We start from the raw sequence: 14991 nt of genomic DNA, 5'->3' as shown, positions 1-14991 counted from the left end.
AGCTCTCCCAGCCAGTGCCATCTAGAACAATTAGAGGTCCCTGCGAAATTATGCTTCCGCATAGACAATGGCCACTGCCTCAGATGTGGTTGCTTTCAAACTTTTTAGGCAGCTCTCCATTGCTGCTAACATTCTAGCTGGCGCCATCCAGGGCCTGATAAACTGGAGCCTTGCTGGATTACTGGCAGAGTATTGGAACCAAAAATATTGTGTTGTTCAGAATATTGTGTCAAAAATATTGAGGACCCAAATATCGAGATGGTAAGTGCAAATAGGAAAGAATAGATTTGCTAAACTTAACTGCACATCTACGTACCTTGTAGATATATACTGTCAAGGTATATATATATATGTGGTTTCATATAGGTTAAAACTTTGCTTACCAGTAGAAACTTACCTTCACAATATTTTTGTCCTTCATATTCTTAACACAATATTTTGTCCGCACAATGTTTTTTCCCAAACTTTGTCTGAACACCACCTTGAAGATGCTCCTGCACCATGCATCCTCCTCGCATGGCTACCTCACCTCACACAGATCAAACTTACATTGTTACTGATGTTTCTCACTGTAACCCAACAAACACTTCCTTGTTCATACGCCCATTTCGAACCAGTTCATCACAAACTCCAGGTTAATGGTGCTACCTTGAAGAAAGCAAAGTCTACGCTTGTCAACATCATCTTAATCCAGAATATCATTGATACCCCCTGACCTAATTGTAAATGTTCATGCATTAGTACTTACTTCTTGTGGAGCAGGGGCAACAGAACTTAATTGCCAGGAACAACAATAACAGGGCGAGGATGATGGCAATAATCCCCACCACAATGGCTGAGGCGTCCTTCTTCTTAGGCTCTGGAACTAGTTTACATCCATCTAGAAAAGAGCAAGGAGAAGAAGACATGGGTGAGGAGGGACTCTACTCCTGTCTAATAGGTACTCTCGGCCCACTATTTGACCCATGCCAAGCACAGCCTATGTTATCATTTAATATTAACCAATAGTGCAGAGCAGCAATAAATTTAAGTTTCCTGGTTGTTAAATAAAAGGCTTTATTATGACCCAGCTTAGTGGTATTTGACTTCGGAATTCATACTAGTAGGCCTGAGGACAGCTGTCAACACCAACAGAAGCACATGAGACTCCCATATCACTCGGGCATAACAACAGCACCAGCAATCATATGTTAACACCGTAACAACAAATCTTTCTCATTCTACTGCCAGCAGACTGCGTAGTTGTAGATCAGAGGCTACAGTTAAGCGGATCCATGTAAAAACATTCCTACTGTACAACACCAAGTGCTACCACCAGCTTACCGATCTCCTGCAACCACTCACCCACTCATCTCTCCACATCCCACACCACCCTGGAAATTGAATCATTATCTTCCAAACCAGAATCCCCTACAATTCATCCATTTTCTCCTCACAATCTGGGACCGTGCAGTCCTGAAATATGCTCTATTAATTTCAGTTCCCTGTTCCGTCGACATACCTCTCTCCGTACCACACTTCTGCAATTCCCTTCCTGCCCCTCCACCCTACACTGGTTGAATAAAACATTGGGAACCATGGTCACGACACGATGCACTCTTTTTCTGGCACTCTGTGCCATATTTTTATCATGCTCTTGTCTTGCATGTATTTATTTTTTTGCTATCATTGATTCGCCACTGCCCCTATAGACATCTGCACATCAGTAGTCTATCGCGATGTGTTGACAGACTAAACTTTATCTGTGTGGAAAACATTCAAGTGGGTGTGTAGTCAACCTGGCTACAGCTGCAAGAGCAACAACATAGTTGTTACACAAATAGTTATTTTTTTTGGGAGGTGGGGTTAGAGGTACACACAGTTTCCTTTTTATGGGGGTATCTCAAACACATTAATTTTGCGAGGATAGCACGCAACCTTTATTTTTTGGGGAGGAGGGTGTGAGGTCTTAATTTGATTTTTCATATTGTCATCCACGGACTTTTGTTATTATTATTTTATAGGGGTACCAGTCTGGCCCTTTCTTCCTGGATGCATACAATCGCAAGGTTTTTTTTTTTTTTTCGTGGCATGCTTAATCTCCAGGCATGCTCCAATCTGTAGAGGGGTGGAGCTTCATTATAATTAGGGCCCCCGGTTTTATGGTATTTTTCTTTTTGTTTTTAGAATTCCGTCTATATCTATCCATATTTATTTTTTGCTAATTTTATCTGTATTTATCCGTATATATTTTAGGTTTTGTGAAAAAATGAAGCTGAAACTAGTACATTTCTAAACTTATTTAACCGAAAAATGTACATTCTTATTTGAATATCTAACAGTTTTCAATGGTATTAAGACCTGTATATGATAAATCAATACATTTTAAGACAATATGAAACTTTTAGTGTCAATCTTACGCATATACACTGCTCTTTAATCATCCTTAATAATATGTCTTTTTTTATTTTTAACCTACTTACCTGTCAATCTGCAAATATATTGTCTGACGGTATTTAGAATTGCCAGAAAAGAACCTTATTTCCATTTTTATTCACAATTAAAAATACAGACAGGAAAATAAATGTTTTTCAGTCTGTATTTATCTGTAAAAATCAGTAAAAATTGAAAACAGGGAGCCTTAATTATAATTCTTAGAACTTAATATGAGATACGGATCTTTTAAGGAATAGTTAGAACTGCCTAAGAGAATACCGAATCAATTGATTATTTACTCATTGCCCCATCACCTAAAAAAACTTCATATTGTTTAGATGAGAAGGCAATATGTGAACGTTGACACTGAGAAATGGGGACACGGATTTTACTCACTGCAAGAGTCTTAAGATGTTCATACATGATTTTGCTAATGAATGTGGGGCACATATGGCAATAAATAATTGTTTCCCGATCTAAGGGTATAACAACCCCTCCCATATGTTTGTGCAGCTATGCCTGGTCTTAGAAAACAGATAAAAACACAGGATAATCTTAAATGCTAGGATAGCATTGAATCTCAAATTTAATCCACAACGCATGATAACAAGACATCCCTCCCAAAAATATGATTAAAAAGCATAGGAAAAAAGAGAAATAAGGCTCAATAGACTAGTAATGAGAACTAACTAATTAAATTTATTTTGGCTTTTTATGAAGTACAGTGTGTGACTACAGGGTGAAGCTCCCATAGAATTATCCATCAAATGACGGGGAAAGGAGTCTATCTCGGACAGGGGTGCTAACCACAATGCGTGATTTCACTTGAAGTGTGCTGTGTTTCACAGTGTACAGTGCATCACATTTCATTTTATGATAATCATTGAAACAATGTTATGAAATTCTAAGCCAGACCACAAAAACAGAGAAATGTTTTGCTTTGATTAACTTCCACGACTCGAGCCTGAAAAATGTGATCCCTGTTTTACAGAGAAAAGCTCAAGATCAGCATTTTAGACTGAATGTAAGGTATTTGTAGCATGTATGTGGGACACAACTTTGAGACGGTGCACAACTGACTCTTTAGACAAGACAGAGGGATCGTAGTCCTGATGAAGGCCAGCGATCCTTGGTGGCAGCTTGGAAAATGCCCGAAACATTTTGACAAAGAATTTAGTGGTGGGAAAGTGTATATGCTCGGAGACTCTCCATATATCACTTTTAACAATGTTCAGTGAGCTTGTGAATAAATAATCAATTGATTGGGGTTTTTCTGGGGCAGTTTTAACTATTTCTTAAAAGATCTCTATTTCATATTAAGAGGTAAGAATTATAATCAAGCACCACCCCTGTGCAGGATGGAACATGGTGTGTAGAAGCGAGCCCGAAGAAGAAGCATGCCAGAAAAGTGGGCGAGGACGTAACTTCCAAATAAAATGCATTTTCATGTGAGGAAAGTTGTTTTTCATCATTAGTGTTAAACTGTGGAATACGCATACAGAGCCCCCACGGATAAGTGATCAGGAGGTTTCCAGAAGTTAGGGGGCCGCCTGCTCTGTGCTTTAGCTGTAGGAACGTTTGTTACAAACAGAAAGCTTCAAGCGGTAGTTACCAGGTGTGAAGTGGCTGGAGTTTGCTGCAGGGAGATGCTCACTTTGCACCGAACACACTACTAGGCACGTAGACGCCTCCACCACCAGCCGGCTGGTGACATTGTAAAGATGGCTGTCAGGGTCCTGGAGGAAGCTAGTGGTCTGCTGGGACTCTGGTATCACATGCTCCCCGGTCAGGTTGTACCACACCACGGATGCCTGTGGATAGCCCCCTTGGGAGAGGCAAGTCAGGTTTACACAGCAGGTGTTGTCGGAGGGCTCCTCTTGAGATACAGTAGGCTGGCTGTAGGCTGCTGCAATAAAAGCACACTACCAGGTGAAATAAAAATTTACAGAACAGTTTTAAACAATGGCTGAATTTTTGTTTTATATATTTAAACATCCTTACATGTAATACATTCATATTCACGTTCCTTATTTCTAGCACTTTATGCAAGTACTTATGCATATTGTACACATAAACATGTTCCTAGAAATTTTACAATATTAAAATTTTTTACAAATCCATTCTGTAATTAACATTAAAATTAAAATATAAAAACATTATTTAGCTCCATAATATAATTTTGCCAGACATATATGTATATATACAACTGAAACTGGAAAATCTTGTAAGATCCATTTTAGCAAATATTTCATACATATCCGTGATATATATTCAAAATAAAACCTTTACAGGGATATAAATATCAATCCTTTTATATACATAATTATATTTAGTTTATCAACTCATTGTAGCAAAATAATCAACTTGTTATCTATGGGATAAAATATCCCCTACAGTGCAGTACAAGGATATTGCCAGATACCTACTGTGAAGTTCCATGACCATATAGAGGAACAAGGCCAAAAGTTGAGTTCTTTTATAAGGTTATGGGCTCCTTGATGACTTGCAATATCCTTATCATGTATGTTAGGGGGTAATTGTATTAATTATTATACATAGTCGCGCCATCACGTTTCTCAAAGACCACTTAAGGTCTTTAATATGAAAGAGAGAGCACATTTGCAAACATGAAGAATAAAATCAATCTTTAGTGCAAAATTAAGCGCATCAAACATGCTGTTCGATATTTGTTGTAAAAGGACATTAGAATCAGTTTAATTCACGTCAGTTTAAAAAAAAGGTTCAGTAGCTGTGTAGAAACAAGCAGAAAAATTCTAACGTTTTTATAAATATCTATGAAGAGCAAACAAATAAACATGTTGCCATAAATATCCACTCTCTGCTTGTAGCTGCACAGCTAAAAAACAGAGCAGAAGAAAGAAAAGCAACATTTAGGGCCTGATTACGACCTTGGCGGATGGGATAATCGATCACATACGTAAGGGTTATACCGCCCGCCATTTTACAAGTTCCATGGGAAATAACAGAACTTGTAATACAGCGGGCGGAATACCCGTCACATTTGTGACAAATTAACCCATCCGCCAAGGTCATAATCAGACCCTTATTTTCTCATTCTTTAAACAGCTTTTTTAATCAGGCGCTTTGTCAAAACTCAACTAATTACAGTTGAGCATCTATGTCATCTCTTTACAATAGGTGACTGGGTGCGTCACAAGTTGCCTATTATAAAGAATTTAGAGACAGATTGGGTTGCAGAATCCCTTATATTATAACATATTCAACAACTTATAGCAAATTAGGGAAAATCCCCAAACCTGTTAAAGATGGAGCATGATTTAGGTCTTACGCACCTGCCCTACAAAGTGGATAAACGCAATAAAAATGTTCCTTATCTCGCCATAAGACTTCCATTGCTCACATTTGTTGGTAGCCTATTTTAAAACTGATATAGAAATGAGCCACCTCTCTATCGGCAAGTGATCAATATAAGAACTCGGCTTCCGAAAATTCTTTGAAGTGGAAAACCGCAATTTGGACGACTAAGAAATTGGGTTATTGGTTGAGGGGGTTGGAAACCCTACTCAAGCAACAACCACAATCCTTTTCAGGGGGAACCTCAAAAGTCACTAAAATAACATGTGCTTAACTCTCTGGTAGCTTGGTGCAAAAGTAGTCACGATTAACTTAGAGGCAAAGTGTAAAGCATTTATGCAGCACACAAACAGTAATTAAATGAAAACACAACACAAGAATGGTCCCAAACCAATTCAGAAAAATAGAGCAAATGTTAATAAATAAAATTACTTTAGAATGGCAAAACTTCAATCAGTAGAACCGGAGATAAGCAATTTCAAAGGTTTAGGTAAGTATAGCACCTAAAAGCACAAACCACCACTCGTGGTCATCTGGTCATTCTAGACTGCAGGAAAGTTATGCTATGTTAATATGTTATGTTAATATAGCTTATATAGCACGCTATTCACCCCAGAAGGGGTTTCTCAGCGCTGGAAGAAAAGGTACAGTCAGGACACAAAACACCCACCTAAAACAATGCAGTGTTAAGCAATTTCTTGAAACTAGTGAAATCAGAGCAAGAACAAAAATGAAGTGGCGGATTGTTCCAAAAGAACGGTGCCAGATAGGAAAAAGACCTTCTCCACTTCTCACCAACCGAATACGGAGGGCTGTCAGTAAAAACTTGAATTTGGAATGTAAAATCCCTAGTAGGACAATACTGTTTGAGTTTCTGAGCTTAAAAGCTCAGAAGAAGCGCCGTCAGGAAGCCATATTTTGTATTTGCAGTTTTGCCCATAGATTTTCATTAGCAGCAGCGAGTGGAGCTTTGACATAGTCCAGTTTCCTTATGATCAGGGCATGGACTAAGGTTTTCCTAGATGATGTTGGAAGAAAAGGGAAGGCCTTCCTTAATAGAAGCATAGTGCTGAAACAGCTACCACTGAAGTAGCAACATGATCTTTCATTGAAAGAGACTGGTCAATTTTTAAGCCTAGGTTTTTGACTACCAGCTTGGGGGCTGGACCAAGATTGGGCAGCCACTAGTCCAACGTCCAAGATTGCTGGCCATTGCTGAATACCACGATCTTCGTTTTGTCTGCATTCATCTGTAAGCAGTTGGTAGCCATCCAATCTAAGATGGCCTTCATGCCATTGGAGAATAACTTGTTAGTGACCTCCACATTGTTATCAAAGGAGATCATCAACTGTGTGACATGGGCATATGATATGATATTATGGCAAAACCAAAGGATCTAGCTACGTCAGCAAGTGGGCGCTACATAGATGTTGAATAAAAAAGGGCTTAAAAGGGAGAGCCCTGTGGTACACCCTCGTCAATAGACTTGGAACGGGACTTAAAGGAACCTAACAAAATAGTCTGTGATCTGTTACTAAGAAAATCTTGGAACCACTTCAAGGCACACCCGAAATGTTAGTCTCGTACAGCCTATGAATCATTCTAGGATGAGACACAGTGTCAAAGGCAGCCGATAGGTCTAATAAGACCAAAATGGTGGAAGTGCCTTTATCCAGGGAAAGACTTATAAAGTCTGTACTGCAGCCAGAGCTGTCTCCGTACTATAAGCGGCCCTAAACTTGGACTCAGAGGGATTAAGAATCTTATTGGCCTCTAAATAGGCTGAAAGTCGTGAATTTAGTAGCCCCTCTAAGGACTTACCTAGAAGCGGAAGCAGGTACATAGGTCGGTAATTTGTTAAATTCATAGGGTCGACAGCATCCATTTTTTTGTATAGGGACAAACTGGGATGATTCCATTGTCAATGAATAAGTTATACAGAGCCATGACCGTAGGGGCCAGCTGGTGTGAAAGCAAGTCTGTAACCCGGGGCGACATGGGTACAAGGGAGACCAAAATTTAGCTTTTTCTAGTCCCTAGTTCCGGCCAAGCGGGATGAAGTGTGGGTCGGATACAGGGACGAGCTTAGCACGGCTGAAAAGGTTAAGGTTACCTTCTCAAGGTCTGGCTTGAAGTCCTGTTAGCAGTGAAAGAGGCCGAGAGGAGCTGGGAGAGTTCTCCGGATGGTAATCCCTGTAGTGTGAAAAGCACTGTAATGTGATGATCCAGTCTGGTGTCACTGACGGTCATTGCTGGAGCTTTGCATTGGTGGTCATTCTGGGCGGTCGGTGCTGTAGCGCAAAGTGCAGATCTCACATTGCCGACCGTCACTAGTGGTCACTGTAACGCAGAGTTAGGTTCACTGGAGGTTCGCATTGGCGGTCATCACTGGTCGCAAAGTCTTGACGTTTGCTGCCACGAAGAGGCCAAAACTTCAGGATTTCTCTTTTTCTCCACAGAGATGCACATTTTGATGTCAGCCAAAAGTCCAACACCTGGGGCTGCACCTCTTGGTGCTCATGGCCTCACTCTAGCAGAGGCCAGCGGGGCTCAGGCAGGTACAGTTGGAGCACGTCACTTAGGCAGTTGCAGGGAGGCCTCTATAACTTGTTATGTCGTTATAACTCAGAAAAGGAGGTCAGCCTACAGACCCTTGCAGTCACTCAGCTTAGACTGGGATGAAGGGAAGCGGTCCAGTCTTCCTTCATAGAGCACAGGGCAGACCTCTAGCAGCAGGGTGGTCCTCTGGGGAACAAGGCCAGCCTCAACCAGCAGGACAGTCCTCTGGTAGCAGCAGGGTTGTCCTCTGGGGAACAAGGAAGGTCTCAAGCAGCAAAGTAATCCTCTGAGGAATAAAGCAACCTTTCTTCTGTAGTCTACAGCTCCAGACTTACACGGAAGAGTATTTTGAAGGTTCAATATTTACACTTGGTGCCCAGCGTTTGAAGTGGGGAAACCTCTAGGCCACCCCATATCTGGTTCTGGGAAGCTGCTTCCTCCCTCTGCCAGGGCTTCCAGAAGTGTGGGATGACAAAAGACTAGTGTTGGGGTTTTTCTTTCTGTGCTGGAGGCAAGCCCCTTTGAAGCGCAAGTGGGGCAGAGAAGAGCTCCGCCTCCATCCATCCTGTCAGGATGGCTCATCCTGCCTACAACTAAGCCCTTTGGTCTCACTGTCTGGGAGGAATACGTAAAGCCTAACAGCATCGTCATGTGACTCAGGACACTGGCAGCAGGCACCAAATGATTATCACAATGAAATGCCAACTTTCTAAAAATGGCATTTTCAGAATTGTGAATTAAAATACTACCTGCTCCCAATCAAATGTTGGTAGAAAACAACAATTGGTCCTAATGGATGCTACAATCCTGACTCTATAACATTAGTCACAACCCCTCAACCCCACCACCCTACCAGCTTTTTGAACACCCAAGCGAACACTGCAGAGATACTTTGTATCACGGAGAGCTAATTTTTGATTGAATCAGATGGCTCCTTCTGAAAATGAATTGAAGTGCCCCCATTGGTAGGCGCAGATGAAGGAATATATAAAGAGCTGGTGAGCCTTCATCTTGCCTATTAAATTCCATAAGTATCGTTCTTGGGACTATCGAAATTAGATTGCTCCTTTCAATTCATCAATCTGTCCTGATGAAGACCCGCACAGAAGGTTTTAATGGGCCTCCAAAGTTTAGGGTCGAAACGTCGACAATCTTCTATCTTTATCGCCTGGACTGACTTTATGGTCCAAGAAGAGATTATATGGACTCATACATTGTATCCACACATTATGGATGGCTATTGATTGATCCCAAGGGAAGACTTCCAGACAGGCCTGATATAGTGTTTCCAATTTATGAACTGGACATTGTTGTGTTTTCCCATTTTTCTTCACATATGCATGAGCATTTGTATGTCACACAATGGTGCAACTATGAAATGAAATGTAAATAATGTAGATATATATATAGTATTAAATATCAATACAATTTTGAATTCAGTTCCATTGATTTTGCAGTGTGTTGTAATGTTATTGGACTCTTCGTTTTATTTTAGGATTGACATACTCCCCCTGGTTGGGTTTGAGGGCATGTGCCTACAATTATAGAGTCATGATTGTTCAATTAGTTTGATATATCTTTTGTAGCATCCATTAGGACCAAATGTTGTTTTGAATCAATTAGTACCCAGGTCCTATTGGTCCATTGGGTTACCCCAATGTTGTGTAATGTCCCAATCAAATGTTAGCACTTATTAAATGTAATAAGGTAACCCAATGGAATCATATGGGAAATATAGGCCTTATATGAGTGTGAAAATTATATTAGGTGTTTTTCACCTCCAGAACAGGGAAAACTTAAAAGTATCTTACTTTTTAACTACAATGCACACTGCTCTGTGGGCTGGTAGGCCCAACCTTATGGTTGACTTATATGTATTAAAAAGGAAGGTTTAGGCCTCTCAAAAGGTTTATTTGCCAGACTGAATTGGCAGTTCAAAACTGCACACACAGGCTCTGCAGTGGTAGGCCTGATTTTTAAATAACTACTTTAGTGGGTCGCACAATCAGTGCTGTCTTCGGTTTTCATCAGCGCTGATTAAAAAGACAAACAGTGAACATATGATGCTCTTGGCTGTAGTGGGATCGTACACTTTTTAAAATATGTGTTGCTACTTTCAGCTGAATGGTCTTTAATAAGTAATTTAATAATTTGCAGACTTCAGCATATTTGTGATTTTGGGCCTGATTTAAAGTTTGGCGAACGGGTTACTCCTTCACAAATGTATATAAAGATATAAATATATATTTATAGGATATAATGGGATCGTCATACGCCAAATGGGATATCTGTCACGTTTGTGACATATAACTCCATCCGCCAAACTCTATGTGAGGCCCTTTGTCTCCTTTCACAATAGGCCGATTTCTCCTACGGTGCAAAACATCCTACCATAACTACACTTTATTTGCTGTTCCTAGTGTTAGACTCTCTTGGGCAGAAGAGATTTTGGGCAGTATTAATGTTAGCATTTATTCCCAAAGCGGTATTTTAAGTCCCTTTTAGTCTATAACAACAAAATGATGCGCCTCCTGAGATAATTAATAATATTTACAGACACAAACATACTTCTAAGCCAGTGGTTCCCATCCTGTGGTCTGGGGACCCTTTAGGGTCCACAAAGCCTCTTCAGGGGGTCCATGACTGCTTAGAACATTAAATAATATTAGATCATTAATAAAGTGTATATAATTAAAGTGGCTAAACGTACAATTAACATTTTTACAACATACTGTATGGCATGACTGTCCCACAGTGTCAGTAACACAAACACCATGACATCACTGGCCTACAGGAACAGTGACACAGACACCAAAGCATGACTGTTGCGCAGTGTCAGACACCATGACATGACAGTCTCACAGTGTCACTACCACAGACACCATCACAACTGTCCCACAGTGTTAACGAAAGAGCACAGACACCGTGACATGACTGTCCCACAGGGACAGTGACACCGACACCGTGCCACGACTGCCTCACAGTGACACAGACACCATAGCATGACTTTCCCACAGGGACAGTGACACCGACACCGTGCCACGACTGCCTCACAGTGACACAGACACCATAGCATGACTTTCCCACAGGGACAGTGACACCGACACCGTGCCACGACTGCCTCACAGTGACACAGACACCGTGACATGACTTTCCCACGGGGACAGTGACACCGACACCGTGCCACGACTGCCTCACAGTGACACAGACACCGTGACATGACTTTCCCACGGGGACAGTGACACCGACACCGTGCCACGACTGCCTCACAGTGACACAGACACCGTGACATGACTGTCCCACAGGGACAGTGACACCGACACCGTGCCACGACTGCCTCACAGTGACACAGACACCGTGACATGACTTTCCCACAGGGACAGTGACACCGACACCGTGCCACGACTGCCTCACAGTGACACAGACACCGTAGCATGACTTTCCCACAGGGACAGTGACACCGACACCGTGCCACGACTGCCTCACAGTGACACAAACACCATAGCATGACTTTCCCACAGGGACAGTGACACCGACACCGTGCCACGACTGCCTCACAGTGACACAGACACCATAGCATGACTTTCCCACAGGGACAGTGACACAGGCACCGTGCCACGACTGCCTCACAGTGACACAGACACCATAGCATGACTTTCCCACAGGGACAGTGACACAGGCACTGTGCAATGACCGTCCCAATCCCACAGAATCAGTGGCATAGCCTACAGAGACAATACACAGGGTTCATTGGTCCATACCACTGGATGCGGTTTCTATATGTACCAATGTATGCACTTCAACAGCATAGGTGTCTGGAAGGACTTAGCAGCAAGGGTTAAAATAATAAAAAGATTGCTGGGGGGTATCGTGTTATCTAATAATTTAGGTGGTACTACATTAGTGGTTATGACTAAAACCCTTGACGCGAAGGACATTCCGCAGTTTTTCTATGGCGTGGAGCATTGTTGCTCCAATTAAGTCCCTTTCCCTTAACTCCTAGGGACAATATCTGTAGGCGTTCACAAGGATGGGGGGAGCCTCAGAGAGGGGTAGCTGCTGTTGGCCTGCCAGTTAAAACTGAATTACAGGTGAATCAATGTAAGTCTTTCACTCCCTTGCTCACACTTTGTGATGCTTGTGGCTTCCTATAGACTTAAACTCACCCAACAGGACCTTAAAGAGAGCTCTGAGGTCCCTTGGCTCTTCAGTGACTGATAGCTGGGAGTGAATATCCATGAGAAAAGATCACCACTCACAGGTGGTTAACCACTGTGGGCTGTGCCTGGTCAACAGGGTAGAAACAGCCCAAAGTAATTTGGCATTAAAACAATGCTGCACGTAGCGCTGCATCTTCTTTTCAAACAAATGCTAACTCTAAAACTGTTACATGCTATTTTTCTCAAGAAGCGTTCCCAGTTTATACTTTAGAAGAGGAGCAGAAAACTGTGACCAAATGTATGAATGAGGACAGAAATTAGTAAAGAGGAAACCTTTGCACAGGAAACGGCCTTAAGGCCGACTCCCGAACAACGAAGTCCTGGTTAACGAAAGCGGAACAACGCTTTCCTTAACCACAACTTCGTTATTTTGTGCCTTAACCACGCATGTGCTGAACAACGCACATGCGTGGTTAAGGCACAAACAAGGGAGTCGGCTGAGGAGGACGACGCGACGAGGCCACGATTCAGGTAAGTGGGGCGGGGGTGGGGGGTTGGGGTTTTAGGTTTTAGGGGTGGGTTGGGGGGTCAGGTAATTTTAGGGGCGGGGTGGGGGGTTGGGGGGTTTAGGTTTAGGGGCAGGGTGGGGGGCTCGGAGTAGTTTTAGTGGTGGGGGTACTTTAGGTTTCAGGGATGGGGTGGGGCTTGGGGTTGTTTTAGGTTTTGGGGGTAGGGTGGGGGTCAGTTTTAGGGGCGGGGTAGTTTTAGGGGCAACGGTGGGGGGTTGGTGTGGTTTTAGGGGGGGGTCGTGGTAATTTTTAGGGGTGGGAGTGGGGGGCAGGGGGGACGCATGCAGAAACAATGGATGCCTATCACTAATGCCTTTACCAGGAATGCCTTTACAACGAAAAATCGTTGTTAAGGCACTCGTGGTAAAGGCATTAGTGGTAACAACGAGGTTGTTGTTCCGACCTCGTTGTTCTGGCATTCGTTGTTCCGGCAGGCGTCGTTCCAACATACAACCCCTTTGCACATCTTTAACCCTAACTCACGAACTGATTGCGAGCATATCTCCGCAGCGGGTGCAATAACCTACTGAGCTGTCATATTACCTGTAAATACATAACATTTCCATGCTGGTGCATGTCTCATGCCAACAGACCATGCAGTTGTTAAAGAACACAATCCAAGCAGTGTATTGTGTTATAATAAAGCGAGCAGCTTCTCGTGCTAGTGTTCGCTGTTGATGTCAGGTGGTGCACAGTTCCACCATGTCCAGTCCAGTTACTAGTTGACTGAATAGTTTAGTAGCTTAACCCTTACTATTCTTCAAATCAAAACATAGCTCATGCATTATTGGTCATAAGAACAAATATTTCTGCAATAAATGTAAAGAAGTATAGCTCAAGTGAAGACCTCCTTCTGCATGTGTCTACAGGTGCGTCCAGGTGCTGACTGTCTGGTCCCCTCTTCTAGCAGCTGTGTGGAGTGTGCATGACAGTTACATCATTCTCAAGGCGCTTAGTGTCTCTGTCACCATTGGTGGATGGGGGTCATTATCCATGGATCTGGGGAACCAGGAGTTCCTAGACCTAGGCCGTCTGAACTACATCTGCAAAAGCTCGTCCCTCCATGCCCGTGCTCTCAGTGGAAATGTAGCAGCGCAGCTACTCACTATCTCAGGGTACCTCGCGATACCAAGGACCAGTACCCAATCTACAAAGGTATTACAGCAGTCCGGAGAAGTGCTGGTACTCTCCCTTTCAAATTACAGAAGTGCAGGTACTCGACATTTTCGGAGTTTTAATGGTGGAGCTAAAGTATAGAGAGCCAAGTTACACCTAGCTGAGGCTGAGCTTAATTTGTGCTTGTTGTTTCCGGCACTTATTTTTGAGGGCAGGTGCTTATTTTTCTGCCTCAAGCGTTTACTGCGAGCAAAAGACACACATGGGAAAGACAGAGGACGAGAAAACCGAAAAAGCGTCACAAGTGAAGAAAGCAGAAAGCTGCAAGAGTGAGCTGACGGGGCAGAGAGTGGCTGTAAATGGAATAAGAGGCCCAAAATGGCTTCAGGGTTACGCTGCCTCAGTGTTCCGGGTTCGCACATTTAATTGCAGCAGCCCCGTGTTTAAGAGAAGGGCTTTGTGCAACAGCACGTCTTTATTTACAAATTAAGCATTGCTGAGCAGCCCCAAAAAGGGTCAAACCAGTCTTGGGGTGCTTCTGTTGTATGTGCAGGGAAGACCTGGCCTTGAAGTTCAGGCTGGACTGTTCCTGTTGTAGCAGGATCAAGACTGATTTGCAAATGGTTGGCTTCAAACTGAGGTGGCATGGTGGGCAAAAGAACGATGGGTTGAGATGCTACTCTGAGTGACTGCTAGTGGTTAGACATATTGCAAGCATTTCTCCCATCACTGTTTGTGTGTTTGATGAAGTGGTAGCACAAAGCTAGTAATTGGGATGCAGAAAAGTGATGCTTTAGTCAACTCTTCCCTATACCCAGTAGCGATCATGCAAAGG

At 42.7% G+C, this 14991-nt stretch overlaps 1 protein-coding gene across 2 annotated transcripts in view; it reads right to left on the bottom strand.

Annotated features, from left to right (window-relative positions):
* The window catches only part of CD80 (CD80 molecule), a 99864-nt gene that overhangs the window by 34216 nt on the left and 50657 nt on the right, over nucleotides 1-14991 (bottom strand). For both annotated transcript variants that reach the window (XM_069202790.1, XM_069202789.1), the window contains exons 3-4: nucleotides 4028-4321; nucleotides 749-880 (exon numbers count right to left, since the gene is read on the bottom strand). In XM_069202790.1, the coding sequence (XP_069058891.1) occupies nucleotides 749-880; nucleotides 4028-4321 (426 nt within the window). The remainder of the gene's footprint in view (nucleotides 1-748; nucleotides 881-4027; nucleotides 4322-14991) is intronic.

The sequence above is a fragment of the Pleurodeles waltl genome, chromosome 8 (genome assembly GCF_031143425.1).
Source record: "Pleurodeles waltl isolate 20211129_DDA chromosome 8, aPleWal1.hap1.20221129, whole genome shotgun sequence".
NCBI lineage: Eukaryota > Metazoa > Chordata > Amphibia > Caudata > Salamandridae > Pleurodeles > Pleurodeles waltl.
The sequence above is the reverse complement of the archived record's forward strand: the minus strand, read 5'-3'. Positions and strand labels throughout refer to the sequence as shown.